General features: G+C 40.6%; 1 protein-coding gene across 5 annotated transcripts in view; it reads right to left on the reverse strand.

The window, feature by feature from the left end:
* Positions 1–25,668, reverse strand: part of lrp1bb (low density lipoprotein receptor-related protein 1Bb) — a 238,565-nt gene that overhangs the window by 40,386 nt on the left and 172,511 nt on the right. For all 5 annotated transcript variants that reach the window (XM_070975440.1, XM_070975443.1, XM_070975442.1 and 2 more), the window contains exons 41-57: positions 23,284–23,473; positions 21,012–21,216; positions 18,492–18,684; positions 16,093–16,218; positions 14,614–14,742; positions 12,422–12,541; positions 11,434–11,547; positions 11,074–11,223; positions 10,728–10,850; positions 7,923–8,042; positions 6,911–7,039; positions 6,537–6,659; positions 5,490–5,630; positions 5,073–5,260; positions 3,680–3,863; positions 3,505–3,590; positions 288–410 (exon numbers count right to left, since the gene is read on the reverse strand). In XM_070975440.1, the coding sequence (XP_070831541.1) occupies positions 288–410; positions 3,505–3,590; positions 3,680–3,863; positions 5,073–5,260; positions 5,490–5,630; positions 6,537–6,659; positions 6,911–7,039; positions 7,923–8,042; positions 10,728–10,850; positions 11,074–11,223; positions 11,434–11,547; positions 12,422–12,541; positions 14,614–14,742; positions 16,093–16,218; positions 18,492–18,684; positions 21,012–21,216; positions 23,284–23,473 (2,444 nt within the window). The remainder of the gene's footprint in view (positions 1–287; positions 411–3,504; positions 3,591–3,679; positions 3,864–5,072; positions 5,261–5,489; positions 5,631–6,536; positions 6,660–6,910; positions 7,040–7,922; positions 8,043–10,727; positions 10,851–11,073; positions 11,224–11,433; positions 11,548–12,421; positions 12,542–14,613; positions 14,743–16,092; positions 16,219–18,491; positions 18,685–21,011; positions 21,217–23,283; positions 23,474–25,668) is intronic.

The raw sequence follows: 25,668 nt of genomic DNA on the forward strand, positions 1-25,668 counted from the left end.
AATCCATTACGTTGACTATATAAAAGGATAAAGGGCGCCCATCATCAGCCGTGCAGTGATAATGAGGCACTTAAGCAACATACTTGGCTTTCCAAACTTGAAGAGATGACTTCTCTTTACACTGGAAAAAAGTTGTTGATAATTCAAATGAATTACACAGAAAATAATACAGCTGTATAAAAAAGATGGTTGAACTGGGAGCACGCTGCGTAAAGGCAATGAATCTTGGATGAAGAGGCACAAGGCACCATATGGCATGCAGTTATAGCAACTAAATCCTGTGCTACCTTCAGGTCACTCCCATTGAGGCGCATTCTGTTGATCCTTCGACCGGTTGGCGTGGTTGAGTCCACCCAATAGATAAATTCCTTCTTGTAGTCAAAGTCTATGTGGATGATGTTGTTGAGGCCCTGAGAAGACAGAGGAGAGAGAGCACAACTATATAAAAATGTCACTTTTAGTTTCAATGAAAATGAAACCATAAGGGATCTTGAGTTCTCTGTGAGGGTGAGAAAATTATCAGAAGATACTTCCACTGGCAACAAACGTTAATTATCAAATTCCACATAATGTAATCAGTAAAGTTATGCTGATATACAGGTCTGTAAAATAAGGGGTTTGCAAATCCCTTGTTAATTCCTTCCCCACAGCATATCCAAACAGTGTAATGGCTCAAGGAGATTTTAATAGATTTAATGAGCAATTGTTGTTTATTGTGACATGCAGAACCCAAACACCATTAACAGATAGACTGACATTAACCCTAACAGCTCGTCTACACAGGAGGCATTTCAGATGCTTTTTTCAGTCATTCCATTTACACGTCTGACAGATATGCTCCTAGATTAATCAATACAGCTGTCTAAACAGGCAGTGTAACGGCTCAGCGCATAAAACATATTTCTGCGCTTCAAGTCTGTCTTCAAGTTTTCTTCCATTTTACGCACATAACTGCAGTGATTGTGAGCTCTGAGAGCTGCCAAAACACAGGTGACCTACACAAAATACTGTGCCCGAACGCATCCTGTGTAGACACTGACAGAGGACTGTTCTGACGTGTCACACTGAAAAAGATCAAACCAATCCAGTGAGGTTAAGTTTAATTTACGTCTACAGGAGGAAATACCAGCAGGATGGGAAATACATAAAAACAAGCTAAACTTCTACATTTTCTGTTGTGATATTTATTGCGGCGCCAATATTGATGTAAGTGGTTTTCCCATAGGTTCCAGTTCTTTCAGCGATACAGAGCACTTGAAGGACTGAAGTCTGAAATGCTCTGTGAAGTCGAAGTCCTATCAAAGCAGAAGACTGAGGTACTTCCCTTCTCTGTCACGCTCACAGGACCCCACTGTCAGTCAGACAGAGCCGCTCACCAAACAAGTGCCCCCACCCTGCTGTCTCGCACTGAAGGTGCCGAGAAAAGGTGTCAGATAATCTGACAGGCGAAATGAGACATCTTCATCAGATCATCAACACCCTCACAGACAGACGCCAATGTGTCCTGAGGGACCCCTTCTCCACTCCAAACATCAGCTATAGAGACGACACCAGTGTGCCCCTTTTATTAGTGCCTCTATCCAGATATGTTCCCCATTCATTTTCCCTGCAGACAGTACTGAAACCAACCAACTACAAGATGAATCACAAGCTTTTAATATTAGATTCTGAAAACGGATATGAAAATGTTAAAAAATAGCATACATAGCATTCATAAAAGTGCATGCATACGCAAGAACTCATACTGACAACACTATCAATGTACTATCGATTTCCTGTTCCACATTTTCAACCACTTTTCTTTCTAGAACAAGAAATTTTTGACAGTAAAACCTTGGGGTGCTGGATGCAGTCATCAAAGTTTGTTTGCCAACGGACTTAACTTCACTTTGGCTAGCAACGCAAGCTTTAAACAGAAATGATTCCCACTTTGCAGCTTTAAACTGAGGATCATTTCTATCTATCTTGGTGGCAACATGCTAAAAATTGATATTGCGCTTCATGTAGAACACTGCTATGGCATAAAGCAATTTCTCCACACTACACTTGTTATTTTATCTATGAATATTTTGTAACTTGAATTCAATGACAGCCTTCCGTGACAGCTCATGGAAAGCCTAGGAAAAGTGTTCCCTACTGGATAAGAGCCAGAACCTTATTTTCAGGTATAATAACCACAGAGAAATTTTTAAACTGGGAGGGAGAACATAAACAGAATGAATTTTAATAGTGTGTTGGAGGGACGAAGCGATATTGTCAGTCATTTTGTGGACAAATGTATGCTAACAGCTTAAGTAATACCGAAGGCAAATGACTAGATCGTTTGCAATTCACGTAATATCACGAGCATATAATCTGAACACGGTATGTAATGGTGTGGTAAAGTGATATGAGGTCAGTGAGGTATCCACCACCACTTAGCAAAGGCATATGCACATTTCCCTTCTCTGCCTCCATTAACACTAACATGCAGTGATTAAAGTGAGTTGTGGCAGAAGAGAACTCTACTCGATACAGATAGCAGAGTATGTGGAGTCAAGAGGTTAATCTGACTGTGAGGGGGGACTGCAGGATACCCATTGGTTCATTGGTTGATTTTCAGTAAACCACAGCCTACCATTTGTGATAATCAACAGGAGCAGCTGTGTTGACCTGGGCATAATTTAAATAGCTCAATTGTGTGATTTTGCTCTCTGCCACTCAGAATGACCAGTTTCCTCTGCCCATATCACAACCAGAATCGGCTTCATTGGACAAGTATGTGTGCACAGACAAGGCATTTGACTCACACACACTTAATGTATTTGCATTTGTATTTTTTTTAACAAGTAATGCTTACCTGAATAACCAAATAACCAAATAAACAAATAATCTCTGATTTACTTGTCCATTACAAAGCCTCAAGACCCCTCAGGTCATCTCGGACAGGTTCACTCAGTGTTGAATAAGCCTTCTGAACACCTGAGGTCTGCTAAAACTTTAAGCTCAATCACATCAAGGCTGAAAACACTGTTTGCTGCAGCTTTCAAATAAATTAAGATACATCACTTCTTTTTAATCTGGAACTATTTACTGGCTTGCTGTTGTTTTTATTGTCTTTTGAATGCAATTTAATTTCTTGCATCTTTATTTGCTTGGTTTCACTTTTTGTTTTTATTGTCTTTTACATGCAATTTTAATGTTTTCTTGATATTTTTTGTGTTTTTCTATGCCCCTGTAAAAGCACTTTGAATTGCCTTTTGACTGAATAGTGTTATATAAATAAACCTGCCTTGTCTTCAAGCAGACTTTTCAACACTAGTGTGTTTTTATGAAAGTTATCTTTATCCTCGGACATTATACACTAAAAATGACAAATTTTTTCTCCATATATAGCTCAATATATATAGCTTCTAGACTCTGATGCAGGTGGGATTCAAAATTAAATGCAAAAAAAACAAAAAAACATCCACCCTGTGAAAATGTCAATACAGGCACAAAGGTGGTGATGCAGATATCACTCACCTGTTTCAAGATGGTGTAATTTGAGCCATCCACACTCAGCTTCCGGATCTCATGGTGGTCCGCCATAATGAGAAAAGGCTCTTCAGCTGAAATGAGGAACATGCAGCATCAGAGGACTCGTAGGGCTCAAAGTTATGCACTGAAATTCTGCGGGTGGATCAAAAATCAGGCTGACTTGACAGAGCTTTGCAGGTGTCGGGGTTGCGCTCCAAGGCTTCGTAGCCATCCACACACAAGCACTTGTAGGAGCCATACGTGTTAATGCAGCGCTGGCTACAAGGAAGGGTAGTGGAGCATTCGTCAACATCCACACAAGTCTTCCCATCATCCTTCAGGTGGAAACCAGGCCAGCATTTACACTGATGTCATAAAAAACAATGAAAAAAACAAAAAGTGTTGGTGATTTGATCACATATGCAGGAAATGTGAGACAAGAGCCTCAATGCAACTACGTTGTAAAATCAGTGCATTTAAACAAGGTGTGCCCTAGTAATTCAGATCAATCTGGAATAACAGACAATATATTCTTCAATGCCTTTTTCACCAAGTCATGCAGTCAGCAATGAAGCATCCAGCGCATATGATAACATCAAAGCCATGATACAGACATACTGTGCCATTACTCAAAAATTCCATCACACTTCAGTGACCAAGGCCCCCCAAAATAACTCAGAGTGCTTGTATCAGCTGCTCTGAACCCACTGCAAATCCCTTTCTTATCCAAAGTTATAACCTTGAGGGCCTTTCTGCTGATCTCCCTGTACAGGCCACAAATGGATGAGCTAAGGGTCTGCATTGATGTGCTCTCTGTCCAGCACTGCCCCTGCCATGACAGTGAAGAGAGGTTTTCTGTGCTTTCAGCCACTTTTCTGATGTAGTGAGCACCATCTTACAGACAAGCAGGAGAGGAAAATCCAGGGACGAAGGCATAAACCACCGGCCTCTGACAACAGTGATGGCTGCCGGAACACTCCAGCAGACGTGGCCTTGACCTGGATCCAACCCTACCAATGCCAGGCACAGCACAACCGGCCAGCACAGTGAGGGAGCACTGACAGTAGTTGGCATATCATTAAACTCTCCTTACAATGTTCAAGGTTATTCGAAAAGTGAGAGACTAAATGTATGTATGTATGCTCCCACCCATCTTTATCTGTTTAATGATGTGCAAAGTTAGGCTTGATTCATTATCGGTCATTCATCATTCATGTCCACACTATCATTAATATAAGCTCCACAATGTACCTGCTTCTAATGATACTAGTGCTTAGAGCTGTAGATCAGAAAAAATGGAGTAAAATACCTGAACTTGAACAGTATGATGCAAGTCACACTGCCAGAAGTAGGACACACTATAGCTATATAATAATATATATCTTTTGCACCAAACTGCAGTGACTAGCTTACAGGTTATTTGAAGTATTTTTCCAATTGTTACATATCCTTCTGCAATTTTACTGCAGCCTGGTTTAAGCTGAATTAGGCTTCACGGACAGTAGCCAACAAATGATCCTGCGGTAGAATGTCCCTCCGAGGTACTGAACTGTGACTGTTCAATAGTCACTTACCTTGTATCCCACAGGAAGATCTTGGCAGTCCTGTGTGCACCCACTGACTCGGCGGTTTAAGCATTCGTTAACATTGCAGTTCCTCTCATCTGACCGGTCTCCACACTCATCTCTCCCATCGCAGAGATTCCTCTCAGAGATGCAGCGTCCGTTGGAGCACATGAAGAAGGAGCCATTGCACAAGCTTCCTGAAAAGAGCAAGACATGACTGTCACTGGCTAAACGCCCTGTAATTTCTCAGCAAAGTTGGGGAATGTTTTTAACCTGACAATGGATCTTGACAGATTAATTCCTATCAAGGAAGCTCTCTGCGAGCCTTTTGCTGCCGCCATATGTCCCTGCCAGTTTCCCAGGCGAGTGCTGCTGCTGGTGACACTGATGAAGAGATTCCAGCTGAGAGCCAAACAGCAGTCTTACCTGCGGCCAGACATTTGAGGTTCAGAGGCAGTTCGTCAGAGTGGTCTGGACAGTCTGCATAGCCGTCACACTCCCACTGAGAGCTGAGAAGACAGCGGCCATCCCTGCAGCGAAATTCCTCTGATCCACAGGAGCGATAGACTTAAGAGAGAGAGAAACATGCTTTTTCATCAAGTTACTCTTGGGCTTGGCAGTGTCACAGCTTCAGTTTTAGGGTGTAACTTTGGCGGAATTAAGTTAAAATAGCGAAAAATAAGGCAAGATTTCTATGGCGATGGTTCATATTGCAATGAAGCTTACAGAGTATGGAGAATCATTGCTAATAAACCAATTAATCAAGCCATCTGGAGGTATAATGGTGTTCACAGCTAAAGGGTTACCCATATTTCAAGTTTAGATAGACATTTTATAGAATTATCATAGAAAATGAAGGCTGTGAATTCCCTCTAGTTGAGATACAAAAAACTGTACACGCCCATGTGTCAGTATGCTTACGGGTACCATATTACCAAGTTAAACAGTTAAACATTTCACAGGTAAACTGGTACAGCGGTAACAGGTGATAGCATCATGATTGGGTATGAAAGGGGCATCCTGGAAAGGCTCAGTCGTTCACAAGCGAGGATGGAGCGAGGTTCACCACTTTATGAAACAAGTGTGGTCCCCTCTTGAGTTTGTTAAACCCTCGCACAATGCGTCCAAATTGTTTAATTATGGTCCTCCATGTAGGGTCTCTCCCAGATTGTGGACCCATGCATAAATTGGACTTTAATTCTGGGCTCCACTAGCACAGCAAATTTTACTTTTATGCACTCCAACTTTTCATTCCTTTGAATACCTCTCCACTATCACCGGGAATCCCTTTCCTCAAAGGTGAATTTTCAAATGTGCAGAATTCAAATGGTTTAAGTAAGAAAAGAGAACAAGTCCACCACTGCCATGTTAGGAAACTGCTTTTTCAAGTCGACGAGTGCAGCTTTCAGTGAGGTCACAGCCATGCACTGCTGGTGAATATCAAGAGCGAGACAGCGAGATAAATCTACTTGCCACATTCCACTGACTCATCAGACCCGTCTCCACAGTCATCATCGTGGTCACACACGAACCGCTGAGGGATGCATGCTTTATTGCTGCAGCGAAACGAGCTGTCATCACACGTGTTGTTGGGTGCTAATGCGTGAAAAGAAGTAGGTTCAAGGACTAATTAATTTCTAGACATTTTTTCTGAACAAGGCATGCAACATGTGTAAAATGTCAACATTAGTGCACCTTTTGCTACTGCACAAGTCTCTGTGGTTCAGTAACAATTTATGGAAGGCAATCCAGATTAATGAATGAATTAATGAAATAATTTTTGGGGATTACATTAAATTTCTTCCATAATTGTCAGGAGCTATTCGGTGTGTTGAACTAGAGTTTACCACAGCCAGCTGCAGAAAGTTCATCACTCCCATCAGGGCAGTCTCTTTCGCCATCACAGAGCCAGCGTTTGGGAACACAGGCATATGATCCAGGGCAGCTGAACAGTCCTGGAGCACACGTCACCAAACCTGGGAGGAAAACAGGACCACACGTTTGAGTTTCAAAAGCCAGAGAACGCAGTGGATCCAATGTACCACAGAGAAGACCAAGTACAAACGATACTGAACTGTATTTTGTTTTGCTAGGGTGCTACCTTCTGTTATGAGTGAACTTTCACCAGTAATTCCAAGAAATCACACTTTCTGCCCTCATAGAAGACACCAGATGGTTCTGGTTTTGAACTGACACCTATTTATGACCTAAGCAAATTTTCATTGGGCAAAAGTTCCCCCTACGCAAGCTAACAAAAAAGTGTGGTAAAAACTGTGCTACTGTGAGAAACAATTATTTACTTGAATTCTTTAAGTCAGCAATACTCTCCTTTATCTTGGGACTGCCCTTTAAGGCAAAAGAAAACAGAAGGAAAAAATGGCTGCGCTGAGAAGCAAAGGTAAATACAGTAGCTCAATTAGGCATGTAAAGCTAAAATGCATATCTTGCTTTTGACAAAAAGTGTGCCTGGGAAACCTTCGGGCCATTTTATTAATATTTCCTTGACACCCCATTACAATCCAATTATACAACCAATGTTCACAGCAATTCTTGTCTCTGTATTGTGGTTGGATTCTTTTTATTTTAGTGTAGAATTCATTACACACACACATCTCATTTGCCCATTGAAATAAGTGTGCCTCTTGGGCCTCAGTGATTAAAAAAATCTATTTGCCTCAGTGCCCACACGAATCATCAGAAATGCCTGCATTCCTGTTGTAGCCTCAGTGAGATTGTTTTGTTCCTGTTCATTCATTTCCAGCTCTTCAGGTTAACACATGGAGCTGTCATACGTAATATAGTGGATGTGACCTTTTACACCAACAGCAGATTCCCTGTGACATCTGAAAGGGCACTAACCACAGATCTGCACGCTCTCGTCAAGGCCGTCCTCACAGTCGTTCTCCCCATCACACAGCCATTGTTTGGCGATGCACTTGTTCTTTGAGCAGGCGAACTGGTTCCATAAGCATGACGAGTCTGCAGAAGGTAGTTTGAAAGGAATTTCACCGTCATAAATCAAACAAAGTGAGGAGGAAATAACAACAAAAGCAGCATACCCTATTGAATGGGCAGAGTGTTTTTAATCAAAACACAACAAGTGGGCTGGATTCTACCTGCCCCTTGGCTTTCTTGTTTTCTGTAGTTTTTCTCTTTAGCTGCACGCATGAGTGTCGCTGCCACACAAAGGACTGTAAGTATATATATATTTTTCTCTCACAAGAGAAGACATTTTGATGAATGCTCATGGTTGCTGTGCAGGAAAATAAAAGCATCAACTTAACACAAAACCAGCGTCTAGATGAAATATTTTATAAATATCAAAGCACTTAAGTATTAATTATCAAGATTTATTGTCTCTTTGATTTGAAAAGAAACTAAACTGCTAGGGGTGACAAGAAACACTTGGATGTCAAAGAAGAGAGCACTCTGCTGATCACTGTGTAAAAGCTATTATGTCAAATGAGGATATATTCATAATCTGTGCTGAGTTTGTGTCACTGAGCCACCCACTCTCCCTGGGGAGTCATTCTGCGGTCTCTTTCTCTCAGATGTCAGACCTGGCAAAGTCTGCCAGAGCTTTGATGAGATGTTAAGAGAAGGAAGGGGGGGAAGTGTGCTCTAGGTCAGACCACAGAACAAGGAATTATGGATCCTATTGAGGATGGGGGGTAGGGACAAGGGGGTCTCTCACACTTTGCTTCCTTTCTGTCAGACTTTGAACATCACATCAGCTTTATGTACCCTGATAGGATAATGTAAGATAAGGATGAGATGAACATTAAACGGCTGAATCTTGAAACCAGGATTGTCAAGACTTTCTGTACATGATACTAAATTTGCACTTCAATTGCAAACAGCTGCTTCAAGTGTTTAACAAAATAGCAGGTCTACAGCACATTAAAAGTATCAAAGAGTCTTTCATGTCTCATTTTCAATAGTGTTTCACGCTGTCTAAAAGTGCATTATGCACTGTGAAGTGACAAGTGACTATTTCATCTAAGCAGATGTGGAATTTGAAATTTCTGAAATCTAATGACATTTTCCATGAAACCACTGTGCCTTTACAGTCGGATTATCAGTGGCTAGAGCTTTTTTATATGGTAATTAAGTCAGAGGAATGAGAATATTGTCTATTTGTCCTGAAAAAGCTATTCAGAACTTCTCATAGAATTCTGGCATAATTCATATCAGTTCTGATATAAGCTCATTTGAAGAGTGGGATGTTATCATTTCACACAGGCACAAATTACATTTTTAGATAAAGGAATGGAAATAGTGTTCATGTGTTATGCATCTCTCTAACAACATTCATGGCCAATTTACAAAAATAAATCAGATAACTCGAAGAGCATTAACTATGAAACTGAATTGCGCTGAACTGCCTTCCTCTATCTGTTGCAACTGAAATATGAACAAAGGTGCTAGTTAATTATACAGGAAGCGCAAACCAGACAAGTGAGAGATCTGCAATATCTTACTCAAACACTCTCAAAGGCAAAGAGATCTCAGTTCTATAGTCACATTTTACTTGTGTTATTCTTCTTGAAATTTATCCCTGATGTCATCAGTGCCACACTACCAATGTCTAGCTGGTTTGAAGGCAAAATGAATCATACATAAACAAGACTAGAGTCTGCAGCCGCACTACTGGCTTTGTGAAATTGTACTGAGGCACAGTGGTGCTTTGAGCTAAATGCTAATGTCAGCATGCTAACATGCTCATAATGATATCATGCCTATCTTTAGCAAGTATAGTACAAATGCAGGCAGCAAGTCTTTCAACAGCGTGTGTGTGGATTTATCCATCACATCTAATTACCTTGTGCATGTGTGTGATGGCGATGAAGCTCAACAGCTATTCTGATCACCTACGCTGAAGACCCCAGTCAATTTTGCTCTGACGCCAAAAGCAATGCCATGTGAATGGGTATGTGTGCAAGCTGTTGGTTTTGAGGGGAAATTATATTAATCCATACCATGACTTAATTATGGTCTTCCTGTTTAATTGGAGAGATCTTGACTTTGTCACAGTAAGTGCTGCATACATTAGCATGGATCAAAGCATAAGTAAGAATGCTTGTGCTGCCTCTGGTAAGGGAAGCAGAGGAGTGGCATTGTAATGTGTAATCCTTTCATATTGTACCACTTTCGATTGAACCCACATTTCCCGTTTCAATATAAGCGTTTCAGTGACTGATGGCTCATTAATTAATTGTTAAACTGGAAGTGCTGTCTATTATAATTCAAAGAGAGAAGGGAAAAAAATGTGTGTCCTCGAAAGCTTCACTCTTAATTCAGGGCAGGAATAATACTTTCAAACAAGCTGCTACACCCACTTGTGAAATCTCAAACACACAATGGGGGGGAGCAAAACAAAGTGAAGAGACATTGCCTTAAGCTTGATAAACAACCATCTGTTGTCTTTCTGTCTCTTCCTTATATACTGTATGTAATATCTATTAAATCCCCAGATCTATTTAAATGACGAAATATTACAACAAATAGCTTCTTGTTAATGGAAAATAAATATCCTTCTAACTGCCAACAATGCTGTGGACAACAACTGAATACCTCATCTATTTCTACCTTGTAGAGAACAAAACATCATTTCAGTATATTGTGCAGAAGTGCTTTCATGAGAGGTAAGATTTGTTGCTTTACCACACTGGAATTCGTCAGCTCCATCTTCGCAGTCTTTTTGGCCGTCGCACAGCCACACGCTAGAGATGCAGTTCCCACTTGGACAAGCAAAGTGGCCTTCCTCGCACTTCTGCCCATGGGAAACTGGGACGGGCAACAAAACCAAATCAGCCCTCTGGGCATTAGCAATGATTGAGGTCATTATCTTTTCCTAAGCTCTCTATGAATCTCTTATTCCTCTATCATAATCATCTCTGTTAACGACATCTGTCTTAAGTCTCTTCTAATTGAAGCTGGCTTCCTTAATCTGTCTCTGAATGCACATGCAAAATGTGTGTCTTTGTGTGTGTTTGCTTTGGGTTCTCACCCTGGCAGTTGGTCTCGTCTGCATAGTCTCCACAGTCGTTTGCACCATCACAGATCCATGAGGGGTGTATGCACAGTGAGGTGGAGTTGCAGCTGATGAAACCCTTTTCTTTCACCCCCAGCTTGTAAAAGTGAGAGCAGTCGGTGTGGTCTGAATACAAAGCACAGCATCACAATAATTGTCTTGTAATGATGGAAGCAGGGGTGAAGGTAAAGGTGAGAGGGTCAGTATTCAATCTGATCTGAGGCAACAGCACAGATTTAAGTTACTGGATCCATCTGATCTGCTGCAGGTAGAACTGTGTGTTTACATTTTCATTTTGCCCTAACTGCAGTGCAAATGAGAGGCTACACGACTTACTGCAGCTTTTTTCATCTGAGGCATCAGCACAGTCAATGACCTGGTTACACCAGGCTGAGCTGGGTACACAGCTGCCATCCTTGCACGATGATTCTGATGAGCCACACGTGACATCTGGAGGAGATAATAAGCATTACAAAAAGATAACATGAGAGGAAACAGTACTCAGAGGCACTAACAGGTACAGCTCACAACAATACTTAGAACGTCTTTCTGGGGATGGTTAAAATTAGCTCCAGGTTGAAAGCTGCCAGACAGAGAAGGCTTTGTGATGAGCGGCAGTATCTGTGCAGTTGAACTGGCTGTGCTATAAAAATTGCCTGAATGCCATGACCTTCTTAGAGCTGTGAAAGAGCAAATGACACATAATATGCAAGAGAGGCAACTTAGTTTTGTCGCTCGTTTACCAACTACTGCACAATGGCTCTGGTCATTTCACATCTCTGCAGCACACAACTTACATAATACAATAATTAAATGTTCTGATGGTGAAAGAATAGTTACTGTTGATGTCCCATGAAAAAACACAAGGACACGCTATAGTGAGATAAAGTCATATCTGAAATCCCAAAGCGCTGAGTTGGAAGGTCCACATGAATTATGAGAAAACCTCTGTCTCCTTGTGGGGTCCATCAGCTTGGAACAGTATTAAGAGTCTTTAAACCTTGATATTTTCCCACTATAGTCCAATTACAACACAGAAATAAACACAGCTGAACATATTTATTTCACCATCAAGGTCAAGACAAAATCAGTGAGGTTGACAGGACACCAGGTATTGTCCGGCCTCTCACAAGCAGCTATAATAGTGGGGGTTGGGAGCCTCTTTGAATTTGTGCACTCTTTATGATCTTGGGTCTCATTAGACAGTCAAGGCTTAGCACAGCATGTGGCCTAGTATGCTGTATTAATACAAGCATTAGTGTGGCTGTATCCTGGCCTCAGAGGCAGGGCGGCTTGAACAGGAGATCAAATGGCTGTGACTCACTGCTACAGAAAGCTTCATCAGAGTTATCCCCACAGTCATCGATCCCGTCACAGAAACGACTGCTGGCCACACAGCGCTGGTTGTAGCAGGGTCTGAAACCCTTTCGACAGCTCCTGTTAACTGAACACAGTGAAATTCAGATATGTGTTAGAAATGACCAATTACTTTCCACTTTTTAGTGCCAGAAATGTCAATGACAGACAGGTCAACAGGTGCTTTTAGCTATTATTTCTACAAGACTTCTAAATGGAAACAACATATTTTTCTGATACACATTCTTCTTTGATTTTATTGAACATTTTTCCATTTTGAAACATACAACAAAAATAACAAGAACAGCAATAGCTGTAACACACACGATATAACGATATAATAATATTAATCATTATTATTCTCATTATTATAAAGGAAAAGAAAGGGATAAAGAGGGTCCCTCTATCCCCTCAGTAAGGTCTATTTAGGAAACATCGTCAGCCTCAGGGCTGATAGTCAGGTCGCTGATTTAGGCTACTAGGAGATTCCAAGTCTTGTGGAAGGCTTTCAGAGGTCCTGTCAGCAAGAATTTGAATTCCTCCAGGTACATGCTTTGGAAAACTTCATGCAGCCATCTGTCATGTGTTGGGGGAGAAGCATGCTTTCATTTGAGGAGGACAGAGCGCCTGACTAACAAGTTGGTAAAGGCAATGACACGTATTGCAGTGTGCATATTCTGAGTTGGGTTAGGGTTTATATTTGTGCCAGGAGATTGAAATACACAGGACCAAAAGTCATTCAGCCTCAGGTATGTCCAAAACACATGTAGGGAAATGGGGAAGCTACTTGTTAAAAAAAAGTGATTATTGAAAATTGGTGCGAAGATCAAGGCTCTGTGTAGATCATGCTGTTTCCTGAACTGGAGCCAGATCTTAATAGTACCCAGTACCTGGGTTGCCTGAAACTTTGTGGGCCACATCATCACAGAATGTTAAGAACAGAAAGAAGATGGTATCTCAGTGCGGACCAAGGATGGGCTGGAGTCAGGAAGACTGCCACTGACCCAGCACAGGAGGTTATTAATGTTATAAACCCAAAAGCAGTGGCGGATATTTGGAAATGTCAGACTTCCTTTCCACTTGCGAGCTGGAGGATTGATCTCTTTAACAGGCAGGCTTGTTATTCCACCTGAACACAGTTAGCTGCTGATCAAGACTTGTGAAAGAGGATATATTGATGCAAACTTTGGGCCAGATGACCAATTTTATGAGATTGATTAGGCCCACGAAGGATAGGGGAGGGAAAGCCCACCTAGACATCTCTGATTTACATTTATCCAGAGATGGTTAAAACATGGCTGCACGGTGGCGCAGCAGGTAGTGCGCGTGCCTCACAGCAAGAAGGTTGCCGGTTCGATCCCCGGGTCAGGCGGGGCCTTTCTGTGTGAAGTTTGCATGTTCTTCCCGTGCATGCGTGGGTTCTCTCCGGGTACTCCGGCTTCCTCCCACAGACCAAAAACATGCTCATTAGGTTAATTGATGACTCTAAATTGTCCGTAGGTGTGAGTGTGAGTGTGAATGCGTGTTTGTCATTACATGTGGCCCTGCAATTGGCTGGCGACCGGTTCAGGGTGTACCCCGCCTCTCGCCCATTGTAGCTGGGATAGGCTCCAGCCCCCCGCAACCCCGAAAGGGATAGGCGGTATAGATAATGGATGGTTAAAACATTTTGAGGAGCAAATCCTTAAAGGAGTCAGCTACTGCTAGTTGTTTTATGCTAAATAATTCACCTTCTGGAGACAGTATTGGGGAAGAGAAGATATAGGTTTGGAAGTCTATAGAAGAGGGATTGATTTCAGGATTGTTAGACTAGGGACAGCAAATAATGTTGAGTAACCATCTCGTGTTTCAAAAAAAGGTGTCTCCCTAAAATTAAGCCCGTTCGACAAAACTATAGATGGCAGTACATGCAGGAGATGGAGGGACAGGACTTTGCCTAATATCTTATAATCTACATTTAAAGGTGAAACTGTTGCTGCTGTAAGAAGTGGGGACTGGATGCCACAGACAAAGTTGCTGGCAATCTACCTTCATTAAAGGAATCAATATACATCCTAGCTAAAATTGGGACTACTACGGTAGAGTACGCCTTGTAAAATTCCAGATACACTACATTCCATTCTGTACATGCTTCAGACAGAGCTGTGAAGTGTTTCTTACCACAGTACTGCATCTTCTCATCTGACTTATCTTTGCAGTGGGCTATCCCATCGCAGGTTAGCTGGTAGTTTATGCATTCGCCATTCCCACACTCAAATTCAGTGTGGATGTTGCAGGAGGAATTTTCTGCTGCAGAAGAAAACAACAAGGGCGATGAGCTATGACTCAACTGTTTACAGTCAACAATCTTCAATGAACTCAAAGGCACAACTCACAACTGCATTCACCAGCATAATTACCGTTGTACATGAACCTTTGAAGGAAATCTGGCTGTGAAAGGCCTCGCATATGATGATATTCATTTGATCTAGTCCACTGACTTAACAGTAGGTGTCAACATTGTACTTTTTGTGATTTTACAGAGTCCTTTAAGGTGATGTGTTTTTATCTTCCGCACCCAAGCCATTATCTTGTGCAAACAAGCTATTATCTTGTGTGATTAAGTTATTATCGTGTGTGCACAAGATGATGACTTTGTTTCATCTCTCTCCTCACTTCCTGTCCTCTCTTTACATCATGAAAGTATCAAATATCTAAAAATACTCTTAAATACTGGTCATAGTATCTACTATTCTTACTAGAATTTATATATTTATGAGACAACGATATACTATAAAACTTACTGTTACTACAATCATTGGATAAGATATTAATTCATGATTTTGATAAATAAGTGATTATGGGATAACTGTAATAGTCAAATAACAACAAGGTGTTTTTAAAGTATTACATTTTTAGACATCTGATGTTTTCAGAATCTAAAAAGAAGATAGAAGATAGGAACTTTAGGCGCTCCATATGATTGCAGTCAGCTCCACACCTTCACAGACTTTGGCCAATCTCCCTCCCTGCTCTGCCACTTCAAACTTCCCAAGTTAAAAACACAAAACTTCTTCTTGCTTGAGTAATGAGTGGAATTTGGGTGTGGTAGAAAGCCTGTCATCCTCTACCTTGACACCCAGGCGACCATCCAGCTCTTCTGAGTCACTCGCCATTTTTAGTCAAGCCAAAAGTCTCTCGTTTGAACAGCTCCTCCTGGTCTATCCGCACATTGTATTTCAATTTCATCCAGGAAGGTGTCAAATTAGGAAGCAAGACACCATCAAATTGCTTTTTTTCTCGTGACGTTAAGCAGGTAGCTGTGGCACCCTGTGGTTCTAACTCTGCTGTCTACATAAAGTTTAAATGGCATAACGTTATAGCTGTATTTCCACAGCAGCAGCAACTATGATTTCTGGAGTCATTACAAACTCACTGCTTAGTCAGAGAGGAAGAGACAGCAGCTGTCCATGCTTTCCTGGTTATTTAGAAAGGAATCAATTCAAAGATATCAACGCTTTATAATAAGATCTTGGACAGGTTACACTATGCATACAAATGCAGACAATGACTGTTTTTTAAACATCTAATCCACACAGAGTGCAATTACAATCAATATTTAGTTGTGAGTGCTGCAATGGTAAGCATTTGTGGACTTACACACACATCTGTTGTCATCTAACAGGACACGTTCTCCACGGCAAGTGCAATTGACCCTCCCATACGCGGTCAGGAGACAAAGGTCACCGCAGCCTCCGTTCATGTGTCGGCATGGGGACTGCTCACCTTCAATAACAATCAAACAAAACTGATTAGGCGGTCAGAAGAAGTCAAAGGAAAAACCTCCTGGGGGCACGCTCTCTCTTCGAGATGTCACCAGTCTCAGATGTTCAATACGTTCATGGTTCTTCTGAGGAAGCACTGAGGCTTACATTTCTGCTGGGCACACTTAGCCTCAGCCTTCCTCGTCTACTGCATTACTACTAAGTGACAACAAAAATAATTTAGTAATTTGAATAATAAGAATTTGAATTCTCTGCTTATCACAGGAGGGATAGGATTGTTTTCTGAAATGGTGGGTAAATCTAGAAAGGAGCTCTTGGTTTTTTGAATCTGAGGGCCTGAGACCAAAACATCTTTACTTTTAATGAGTGAGATTGCTGATATAGATTTTCCCTGGTAAAATTAAATTACAATTGAGATGGAAAGGTCTTGATGTGACATGCTATGGCATGATATTGTCACTTACTGCAATTACAAACAGGAATATGAGAGACACCACTAAATTAAAAAAAAGGCTAAGTAATTCTTCAATAATAAAAAAATCTTTTGTAGATGTTTTTTATTGGCTGTGAAATGTTGAACTGACATTTTGGGGCAATTTAAAGAATCATAGTGTAGTCAACATGTGAATAAAAGGCCTGTCCTGACACTGACTTCTATCCACTCTGACAGGTAGCAAATGTATTCCAATGCTGCATACATCTCTCTCTGCCTGGGGTGCTTTGTGAAAAAGCTGCATGTGCTTCTGTGGGAATCATGTAACGCACTAAATTGCATGACCACACTGCAGGCTGAACCTGTGAAAGAAAATGCAAGTGCTAGTCTAGTCCTAGTCCTGAGAGAAAATGTAGAAAAGAAGCTTAGCAACAACAGATGTAGTATCAAGTGTAACTGTTCAGAAACATGGGTGTCCATTGGAGACCTTCTGTTATTACCTGCCCTCAAGCCATGTGTATTTTATTCATGAGAGACGAAACTGTTCTTCTGTTCTGCAGCTCAGGTATACCATTTGTATGATTATTTATGGTCAGGATATTCATGACAAGGCAAATGCAATAAGAGGTTAACAATTTAAAGCCCAAAAAGGATAAACTGATTACAATTTCCACCATTGTTGGTCACTGCACATTATGCTGCAGGCTTGCAGCTGTGCCCATGCAGGCCATGGGATGTGATTATTTCCCATGACGAGATAAACTAGGAACAGCAACCAGTGGGACACGCCTAGGCCCACTTCCCTTTGTCCTACTTGGAAATTAAACTTTACACAACACTTTAGAGACTCCCTTTACAACATAGGCTTCTTTTTTTTATTAATTACCTCTGAAACTTAGGTTGCTAGCATTCTAAATAAGACCATGTTCATTTATCATGAAATATTTTACTTTTATTTAAAGGAGCCTGTATGATATTACCATTGGCCTGATATCATCTGCCAACTTTTTTCTTTCTTTATCATTTGCCGACATTTTTCTCAATTCAGGTATAATATATTTTACTGTATGTGTGCATTTATTTTAAGATATTCATTATAATTTCATGAAGCTTCTGTCACACACAATTTAAACTGTTTAAAATGCACTTTTTTTATTTACCAGGACTGATCTTTTACAATAAAGCTATTTGGTCAACTGCATATAAAAAAATGTAAATACCCTGCCTCAAAGCATATCCCTGTCCCGAATGATGAAACACAACCTTTAAGAAAACTTTGGCAAACAAGTTTGTTTATAATCTGTGTCAAAAACAGAATCTCAGCTGATGTGTTAACAGATTTTTTTTTTTTTATTTCAATTTATTTTCATTGTACTGTTTCTTTAAAAGGGACACTGCACAATACATTTATTGCACCAGATAGGCAAAAAGCTAATTTCCATTTGTAATCCCTGAAAGGAGGCCATGCTGGCACAGGTTGATGAAGTGAAACATAAGCGTTGGTTGCTCTGAATCAAAACATTACGCCTTGAAAAATCCGCCTGGCTTTCTTACTTCCACTGTGTGGGAGAGTAAATTGTACGTAGACCTCAAAGAACATGCTAAAGCTGACAAGTGCAGTTTACTCTAATACTGTCATTTTACGACAGAAAAAAGTGCATACACAAACATATTTATTTTGGTCTTTTGTCCAATGAATATGCACATGTTTAAACCCCTGCCTATAAGCACACATGAACACAGAGGCACCCGCAAACACATAATACACAAATATTTGCAGACACAACACTGCGACCAGTAGTCATTAAACTAAGCTCATCCCCAGGTGTTTAAATACTCACAGTTGTTTGTGTCCCTGGCCACAGCTATAATTCCCATTGGCTGATGAGGTATATCTGCTCGAAGAACCTTGGTGTCGCTGCCTGTGAACTTGTTGGATCGCAGCACAGACCTGCGTGCCCAGTCTGACCAGTAGATGAAATCTGCATAGATAGCGAGCCCGTAGAAGTTTCCAGGTCCAGATTTAATTATGACCTGAAAATGTTAAAGCAAAGCACATGTTAGGATTGCTTTCCACTGTGCTTTTCAGATTTAAGGCTTGTGCTTCAAAATGCTACTCTGTTACTAGCACATTTACAGTGTATGTGAATGATTCTATATGCCAGAATAGATGATACACCGATGACAAGGGGAATTCATACATTTCATGCTGTCAATATTTGCACTTTTATCTGCAAACCGTTAACTGTTTTCAAAATTTGGCTGGATAAAGCATTAACTGAATTTTGAGTGCGACCCCCAGGAATAAATGTGGAGAATAATGTTTCGACTCATTAATCAACACATCACTCCCACCGCCCACATGACTGCTTAACCCAGATGTTGGGGGAGTAAATGACAGTGTCACTGGCAGGGAGGCAGGAATCCATCAGATGCCTCCTTGTGGGACTATGCAGCCTTGTGTGGGGGGATCAGGGCCTCCAGCAGCTCTGTAGTCTCAGCCATTAAGTGGGACAGGTTTGGAAGCAGCATCACATTAGCCCTGTGCCACGCTGGGATTAATAGAACAGGTGTTGATTAAAGGAGCCCATCGTGTGGAAGCAACAACTGGCAATCAAGCGAGTGAGGGACATAGACCAACAGAGGAAAAGAGGGAAAGATTGAACGCCAGATGAGGTAAGATGGAACATATTGATAGGAAATTAGATTTGGGACACATTAGGTTTACAGCTTGCCACCCATTACTTTTGTGCCGAACTCATGTTTTGGGTAAATGTGAACATATTTCAGGCATTCTTATCACTCTCTCACTATTCAACAATGTTAAAATAAGGCCATGTCTACAAGCTCCAAACTGATTACCTCGGTTTTACATGACAAACGCAAACATGCCCAGAGAGCAGACGGCTGACACTGAACCCAAACAACACTAACTCTTCCCAGACAGCTCTCATTTTATATTCCCTCTCTTCATGCCATCTTTTCCCCGCTAAACAGGCTCACATCTTACCTCATAAACCTAAACTCCGCTGCTCTTTGTGAGGCACTGCTTTCATTAACAACATGGGCTTCCACTCTCAAAATGACATGGGGGAGTGAGCTATGCCACAGTTCCTGTTCTTCTCTGTTGTCAACCACACTGTCAGCATGTAATGGCACTGCTGCAGTAAAGAGGGGTAGCAAGGCCCTCGAGAACACTCCACTCTCCATTAGTCTACTTTCTTCAGACTCAACAAAAATGGTGGTCTGTAATGTGAGTTACTGCATCTATGGTAGCACCCATTTTTTATTCCAAGATGAAATTTGCAGCCTTTTGCAATTTTAGCACATCAGACAAGTGTCGAAATGAATAAAACAATCAGAACACAATGAAGTGATCAGGAGCCTTCAGCTTCCATCTCCGCAGTAAGCTTCTTGTATATAATGGACGGACTGTCTTACACAACCCCAGTTTGGGTGAGTGCTCGAGTCGACAATTAGCCACCTCTGTTCAATTTACACATTTTAATTGGAATTGAGAATCTGCACCCACAGCGCTCTAACAGCAAAGCCTTCATTAGCAGGATTAGACTGCAGCAAGGGCTGGTGGGGACCCAAAGGTGAAGACTCTCTGAGCCTTGTGACCCAGCTCAGAAAACATATGGGTAACTAATTGAGATGGGCCAAGGTGCTGAGCTGCAGAGGTCATGCCAAGCAAAAACTGAAATCTGTAGCAAAAAGGGGCCACCTTATACTGTAGTCTTTTACACAGTGGATATACAGTATATCCAGTGATGGGATGTTATACATGATGCATGCATCTTGGACAAAATAAGAACTCTCTCCTGTGAGATTCCTTACTTTAACTGGGAATGACTTCTGTAATTAAAGAAACTATCTGTACCCTCAGAGAATGAATGGCAGAAAGAACATCAAGAGGTATTTCAGATCCTATCCGCTGTGTAGATAACCATATTCTGGGAGCTCAATAGGGATGGGAGATGAAATGAAAAATAGAAAAAACTGTTTCATTTCAGGATAAAAAGCTGGATCAATTTGACATCCTGTCCCTGAATATGTGCCATGGTTCTCAGATGTTTTGTAATGAAACATCCCCGTCATTGAGAGACAAATGCGTAAAATAGATTCTAACTAGTGAGTCACTGGGCCTTTTTCATAAAAACACTATTTGATTCATAGGAATTTTAAAGGGTACGATACAAAAATGTGGAACTGTAATCAAAACAGTGTCCTTACAACAGATAATGACAGAAATCAAAGTAGGACTATGAATAATAGAAAGAGAATATTTTTACAGACAGAAATAACCCCCTGCTTGAAACTGGGCGACCACAATTAATAATATTTACTTTCATACTCACATATCTGCTTGAACCATCGTAGTCACACCTCTCAATTCTGCCAAGGCTTCCATCTGAAAAATAGAGCTTCTCTGCTTTGTGGTCAATAGTCAGTCCATTGGGCGTCAGGATGTCAGAACTGATGATAATCTTCATGTTCTTGCCCGCCAAGGTGGATCTCATGATGCTCGGTCTCTGCTCATTCCAGTTGGTCCAAAACATCAGGCTAAAATGTGAGAGGACAACCAAACCAAACATGTAATTACTAGTGAGCAGACCAATCTTTTCTTTCCAAAAGAAGCATTATTCGTCTCAATACTTTTCCGAATTTGCAACACCTCAGCAAGAACTACAGGGCAAATATGTGTCATCTGAAATTAAATGAGGGAGCAGGAATAAGGCTTTTTATAAGAGCTGCTCTATCAACATGTCAACCAGGCAACTTGTACCATGCAGGAAAAACAAACACTAATGAACAGGAACATTTTGCTGCCCTGAATGAAATTGTTGGAAGGTTTATGCAGTCATGTTAGTCAGTTATGACCAAAATTCTATAATTGCCAAGACCTGAGATATAGGTATTAATTCAAATTCCCCTCTGTGAGGACTTCTAAGTACATGAAAAACACAAATAATAGTAAATAAATATAAGATTTACATTATATCTTGGTTTATAAGGGTTTGCAGATAGGATTGTGCACGTTTTAAATGCACAGCTCTGCAGATGCACCATATAAAAAAGAGGTAAATATGCTTCAAATTGTATGAGAAACTTTTTCAGCCCCTGAGGTCTCACTTCATTCAATGATGAAGTCATGGAAGTCCACTCTTGTGCAATAATAAGGATTCTGGTCAGAAGTCACAACCAGGGACTGCAAATTAGCTACTTGAGTCTGAATTCTAATTATCAGACAGTGTTTCAGGAGTGGAATGGACATGGTGCCAAATTACCAACCCAGGATATAGTCTGAGGTCAAGAAATTAATTTAGTTAGTACAACGGGTGAAGGAAGATACTCACTCTTTTCAGACTGCTCACAGTAACATTTTTATATTCATGAATATGCAAGCGTAAAGTCTGAGGTAGAAGTGACAGGAATACTGATGTGTTATTTTTTGAACAACAGAAAACATCTTTTCCCTGAGTTTTTTTTAAACTGGCACATGAATCAAACTGTTACATCGGATATTCAAAACGCCAGGGATGCAGCTCAAAAGTGATCAGACCACTTACACCTGAAGTGTGGAAATGATCACCAAAACATATTTTACACCAGGATATGTTAGCTCCAAACAGCATACTGCAACAACGCCTTGGCACTGAATGGATCCTAGCTAAAAAAAAGTCACCAAGATGATTGCTGAAAAGCACTAATTGTTGTTGTGGTGTGATAAATAAGGTCTTCAAATAGCTGTTAAAATGTTTCACGTATACCTGTACATACATACGAATTAAAGAATGTTGTAATTTGACATGTAGTTTACTGCATTTTCATTAGATCATTTATCAAAATGAGCAAAACATATTCATTAGAAAATGGTTAGTAAATAGCTGCTAGATAAGTATGAGAGAATGGTTAGAGGAGAGGCAAAAAAGCCGTCACAACATGCACTTAAAAGCCTAAATTGATGTTGTTGTCCTCAGATAGAGCGGGAGACATTTCCATTTGTCTGCACTGTCTGTATCTGCATTTGTGTGCAGTGAGCAGTAGACACTCGGTGGATTTGAGAGCTCTAGCTGGGACATATCTTGGCAGCATATCAACAATATAGTCCATGAATAGATTTATTGAGAGAAGTACAAGAATCTCAATTTTTTTCATAAAAATAATAGGAGGCCAGTGCATGCATTTTGAAAGGCACTACATTTTCTTTTTTCTACTTAAAACTCTGGAAGCAACCTTTTGATTTCCTGTAAGTAATTTATTAAAAGGCTGTCTGGGAAAACCTGGGAGCAATGTATTGCAATAGTCAACCCTACTTGTAACATACTCTTATCCTCTTCTAGACCATGAAACAGGAACTGTCTTTTTCCTATTCAGTTTGCTTTGATTCAATTAAACAGGGTTAAGATAAGGAAAATCAATAACAATATAGCGTGTGGCATCGTCAGCATATTCTGTAATACGATAAAACAGAGTGACTGAACATACATCATCAAAAAATTAAAAACGTGAATGACAGCATCAAAGGCTGAACTTAGCTCTGGACATTTCTGGCTTAAGAGACAATATAATAATTTGAAAAGAGAGAGTGAGCAAGAGAGTATTTGGAGACTTTGAAGGCCTACTGACTTTTGACACTCATCCAGGGCCAGGACATGTGGATGGTCTTCCTCTGAGAGAGTGACCACGGCCTGCCGGTCAAAGGCGCCGACTCGTTTCTGATCCAGAGTTTGCCTGGTGATGGTGGAGGTAGTGGAGCTGGTCCAGTACAAGGTGTCCCAGGCCCTGTGGTAGGCCAGGCCCTCCACTGAACCCACATCTAAATGAACAGACATAACACCTCTGCTCAAATCCCAACCAAGGAACCTAATTCAGACAATGCATCAAAGCACAGGTTAATGAAAACACTGGCCTTAATGCGTGAAACACATCTGTCTTATTGATCTACGTCACAAGTAACTGTTGCAACAAAGTGTATTGCATCTTCTGTGTGCAAAGCATACGTGAGAAATACCCTCAGTGCAGAATAACCGAAGGAAGCTTGATGGTAAATACAAAACATGCAACAAAATATTGTCACTCTAGAAATCTAGGTCTGGGGAGCACGTAGTGATATCATGTTGTGTGGCCTTTGGGTGGTGAAATCTACCCAAATTAAAAAAAGAAATTAAACTGCAAAGTTGCCTAGTGCAGATTTAGGTAAAAATATTGACTTTGCTTGAAACAGATAGCAGGCTCCAATTGTGTTAGAACTCTGTGGTGATTGACAGGGAAAGGACTTCCTGCCTCACTGCACTGGACAGACAGCTTTTTGTTGATGCAGCAGTCACTCAGTAACTGAATACTTTATGTTTTCATCATGAACCAATTTCCTAAACACGGAATATGAAAAGGCCTTTGCAGCCTCCCAGGTTGGTACAAGAATGTGACTGACAGAGAATTAACCTCCAGAGAGAAACAGTGACGGCAGAAAGAAAAAAAATGGCCATATTCACGCTTGATTATTTACTTTATTTTTTTGGCCTCATAGATGACCTACTGAATATGACCTCAACTGTTTCAATACTGCACAAGCTCAATCTGAAGAAGGTCGGAATAATAATAACACAGTGTTGTTGAGCTGTCATATACTCATGTACATGAATATGCCTACTGCTCCCCAAGGACCACTGCAGGGTATCTGTGGAAGCCTGTGACTGGGGGATTGTCTCCATTATGTTCTAGAAAAAGGAAAATGAAGAAAGTAGTGAAAAAAAAACAAAAACATACACACACATAGAACAACACATGCACACAAGCAGCAAAAAAATGTTGACACGCAATAGAAAATGACAATCCAGTACAAACCAATGAAAAATAAATTCCAAACATAAACGGTCCCTCTTATTGCAACAGATAACCTTAAAGATTGAATGGAAAAATCAAATGTAGCACATTTATTAAAATTCAATAGAGCTACGCCATACAAAGCTGGACCCGAAACTGTCAGATATCACAGTTTGTCAACCAGATAGGAAATCAGATTTGTTAGGGCTTTGGAAAGATTACCTGCATGAACCAGATTCTGTGTGTGTGTGTGTGAGTGTGCTTGTTCATGTGTTACTCTGTGGAAGTACATTTGTTCACTGTTTGACAAAACAAGAGATTATCTTTCATAAGAGAATCACATTTTGAAAGGACAAAGGAGTGCCGTCTACTCTTTTCTCAACTTAATGACAGCAACATTGATAACTGTATAACATCTGTGTCATTTAGCTAATATATTGGGCCTGACCTCATCTTTTTTTGTATCTCTTGTGTTTTCACACAGAATATCATGTGTCAATGCATCCCCTAATTTGTTTTAATGGCAAACATGTGACCGATGATAGAGAAGTTGGCTGTATCCCCTTATCTACAGAACTATAAACCATGGTCTAGAATACTTAAGACACTACCTGAGTCAGCCAATCACTAATTAATAGTTTGCAATAAAAGCCGTCTGGCAGCTTAGAATTTCTCACAAATTGTTGGCGGGGCGAAGGAGTAATTAATGGGGGACATGGAGTTTAATTAGGGAAATATGGATGATTAACATCTTCACCTTTCCTCAATGACGGGATGCAGGCAGAAACTTTTAGAGGAAAACAGAAGACACTCTTGCTTTGATATACAGTATAGGGTTAGGAGCTGCCTAAAGGAGGTGATTTCATCAAAAGGAGTATAGACCAGGCGGACTTGTTGCTTTCACTCAACATTGAATAAGCTAATTGGAAACAAGGAAGGCAGAGTATTCTACCACAGTTGTGTGCAATGCAGCTGAATACAAAAAATTGTGGCCCATGCCTTAAGAAAACACTACATGGGCATGCATTGTGGATTCAAAAATTCAAATTGCACTCAAATTAATTATTTGCACCGCTTTGATTTTGCATTTTGCAAGTGCCAAGGTGTGAAGGACACTTAGTAATTCTGACAGATGGTTCTTAATAATGCTTGTTCATTTCTAGAAGATAAATAAAAAGGCAGAAAGCT

The sequence above is a fragment of the Chaetodon trifascialis genome, chromosome 12, assembly GCF_039877785.1.
Source record: "Chaetodon trifascialis isolate fChaTrf1 chromosome 12, fChaTrf1.hap1, whole genome shotgun sequence".
Classification (NCBI taxonomy): Eukaryota; Metazoa; Chordata; class Actinopteri; order Chaetodontiformes; family Chaetodontidae; genus Chaetodon; species Chaetodon trifascialis.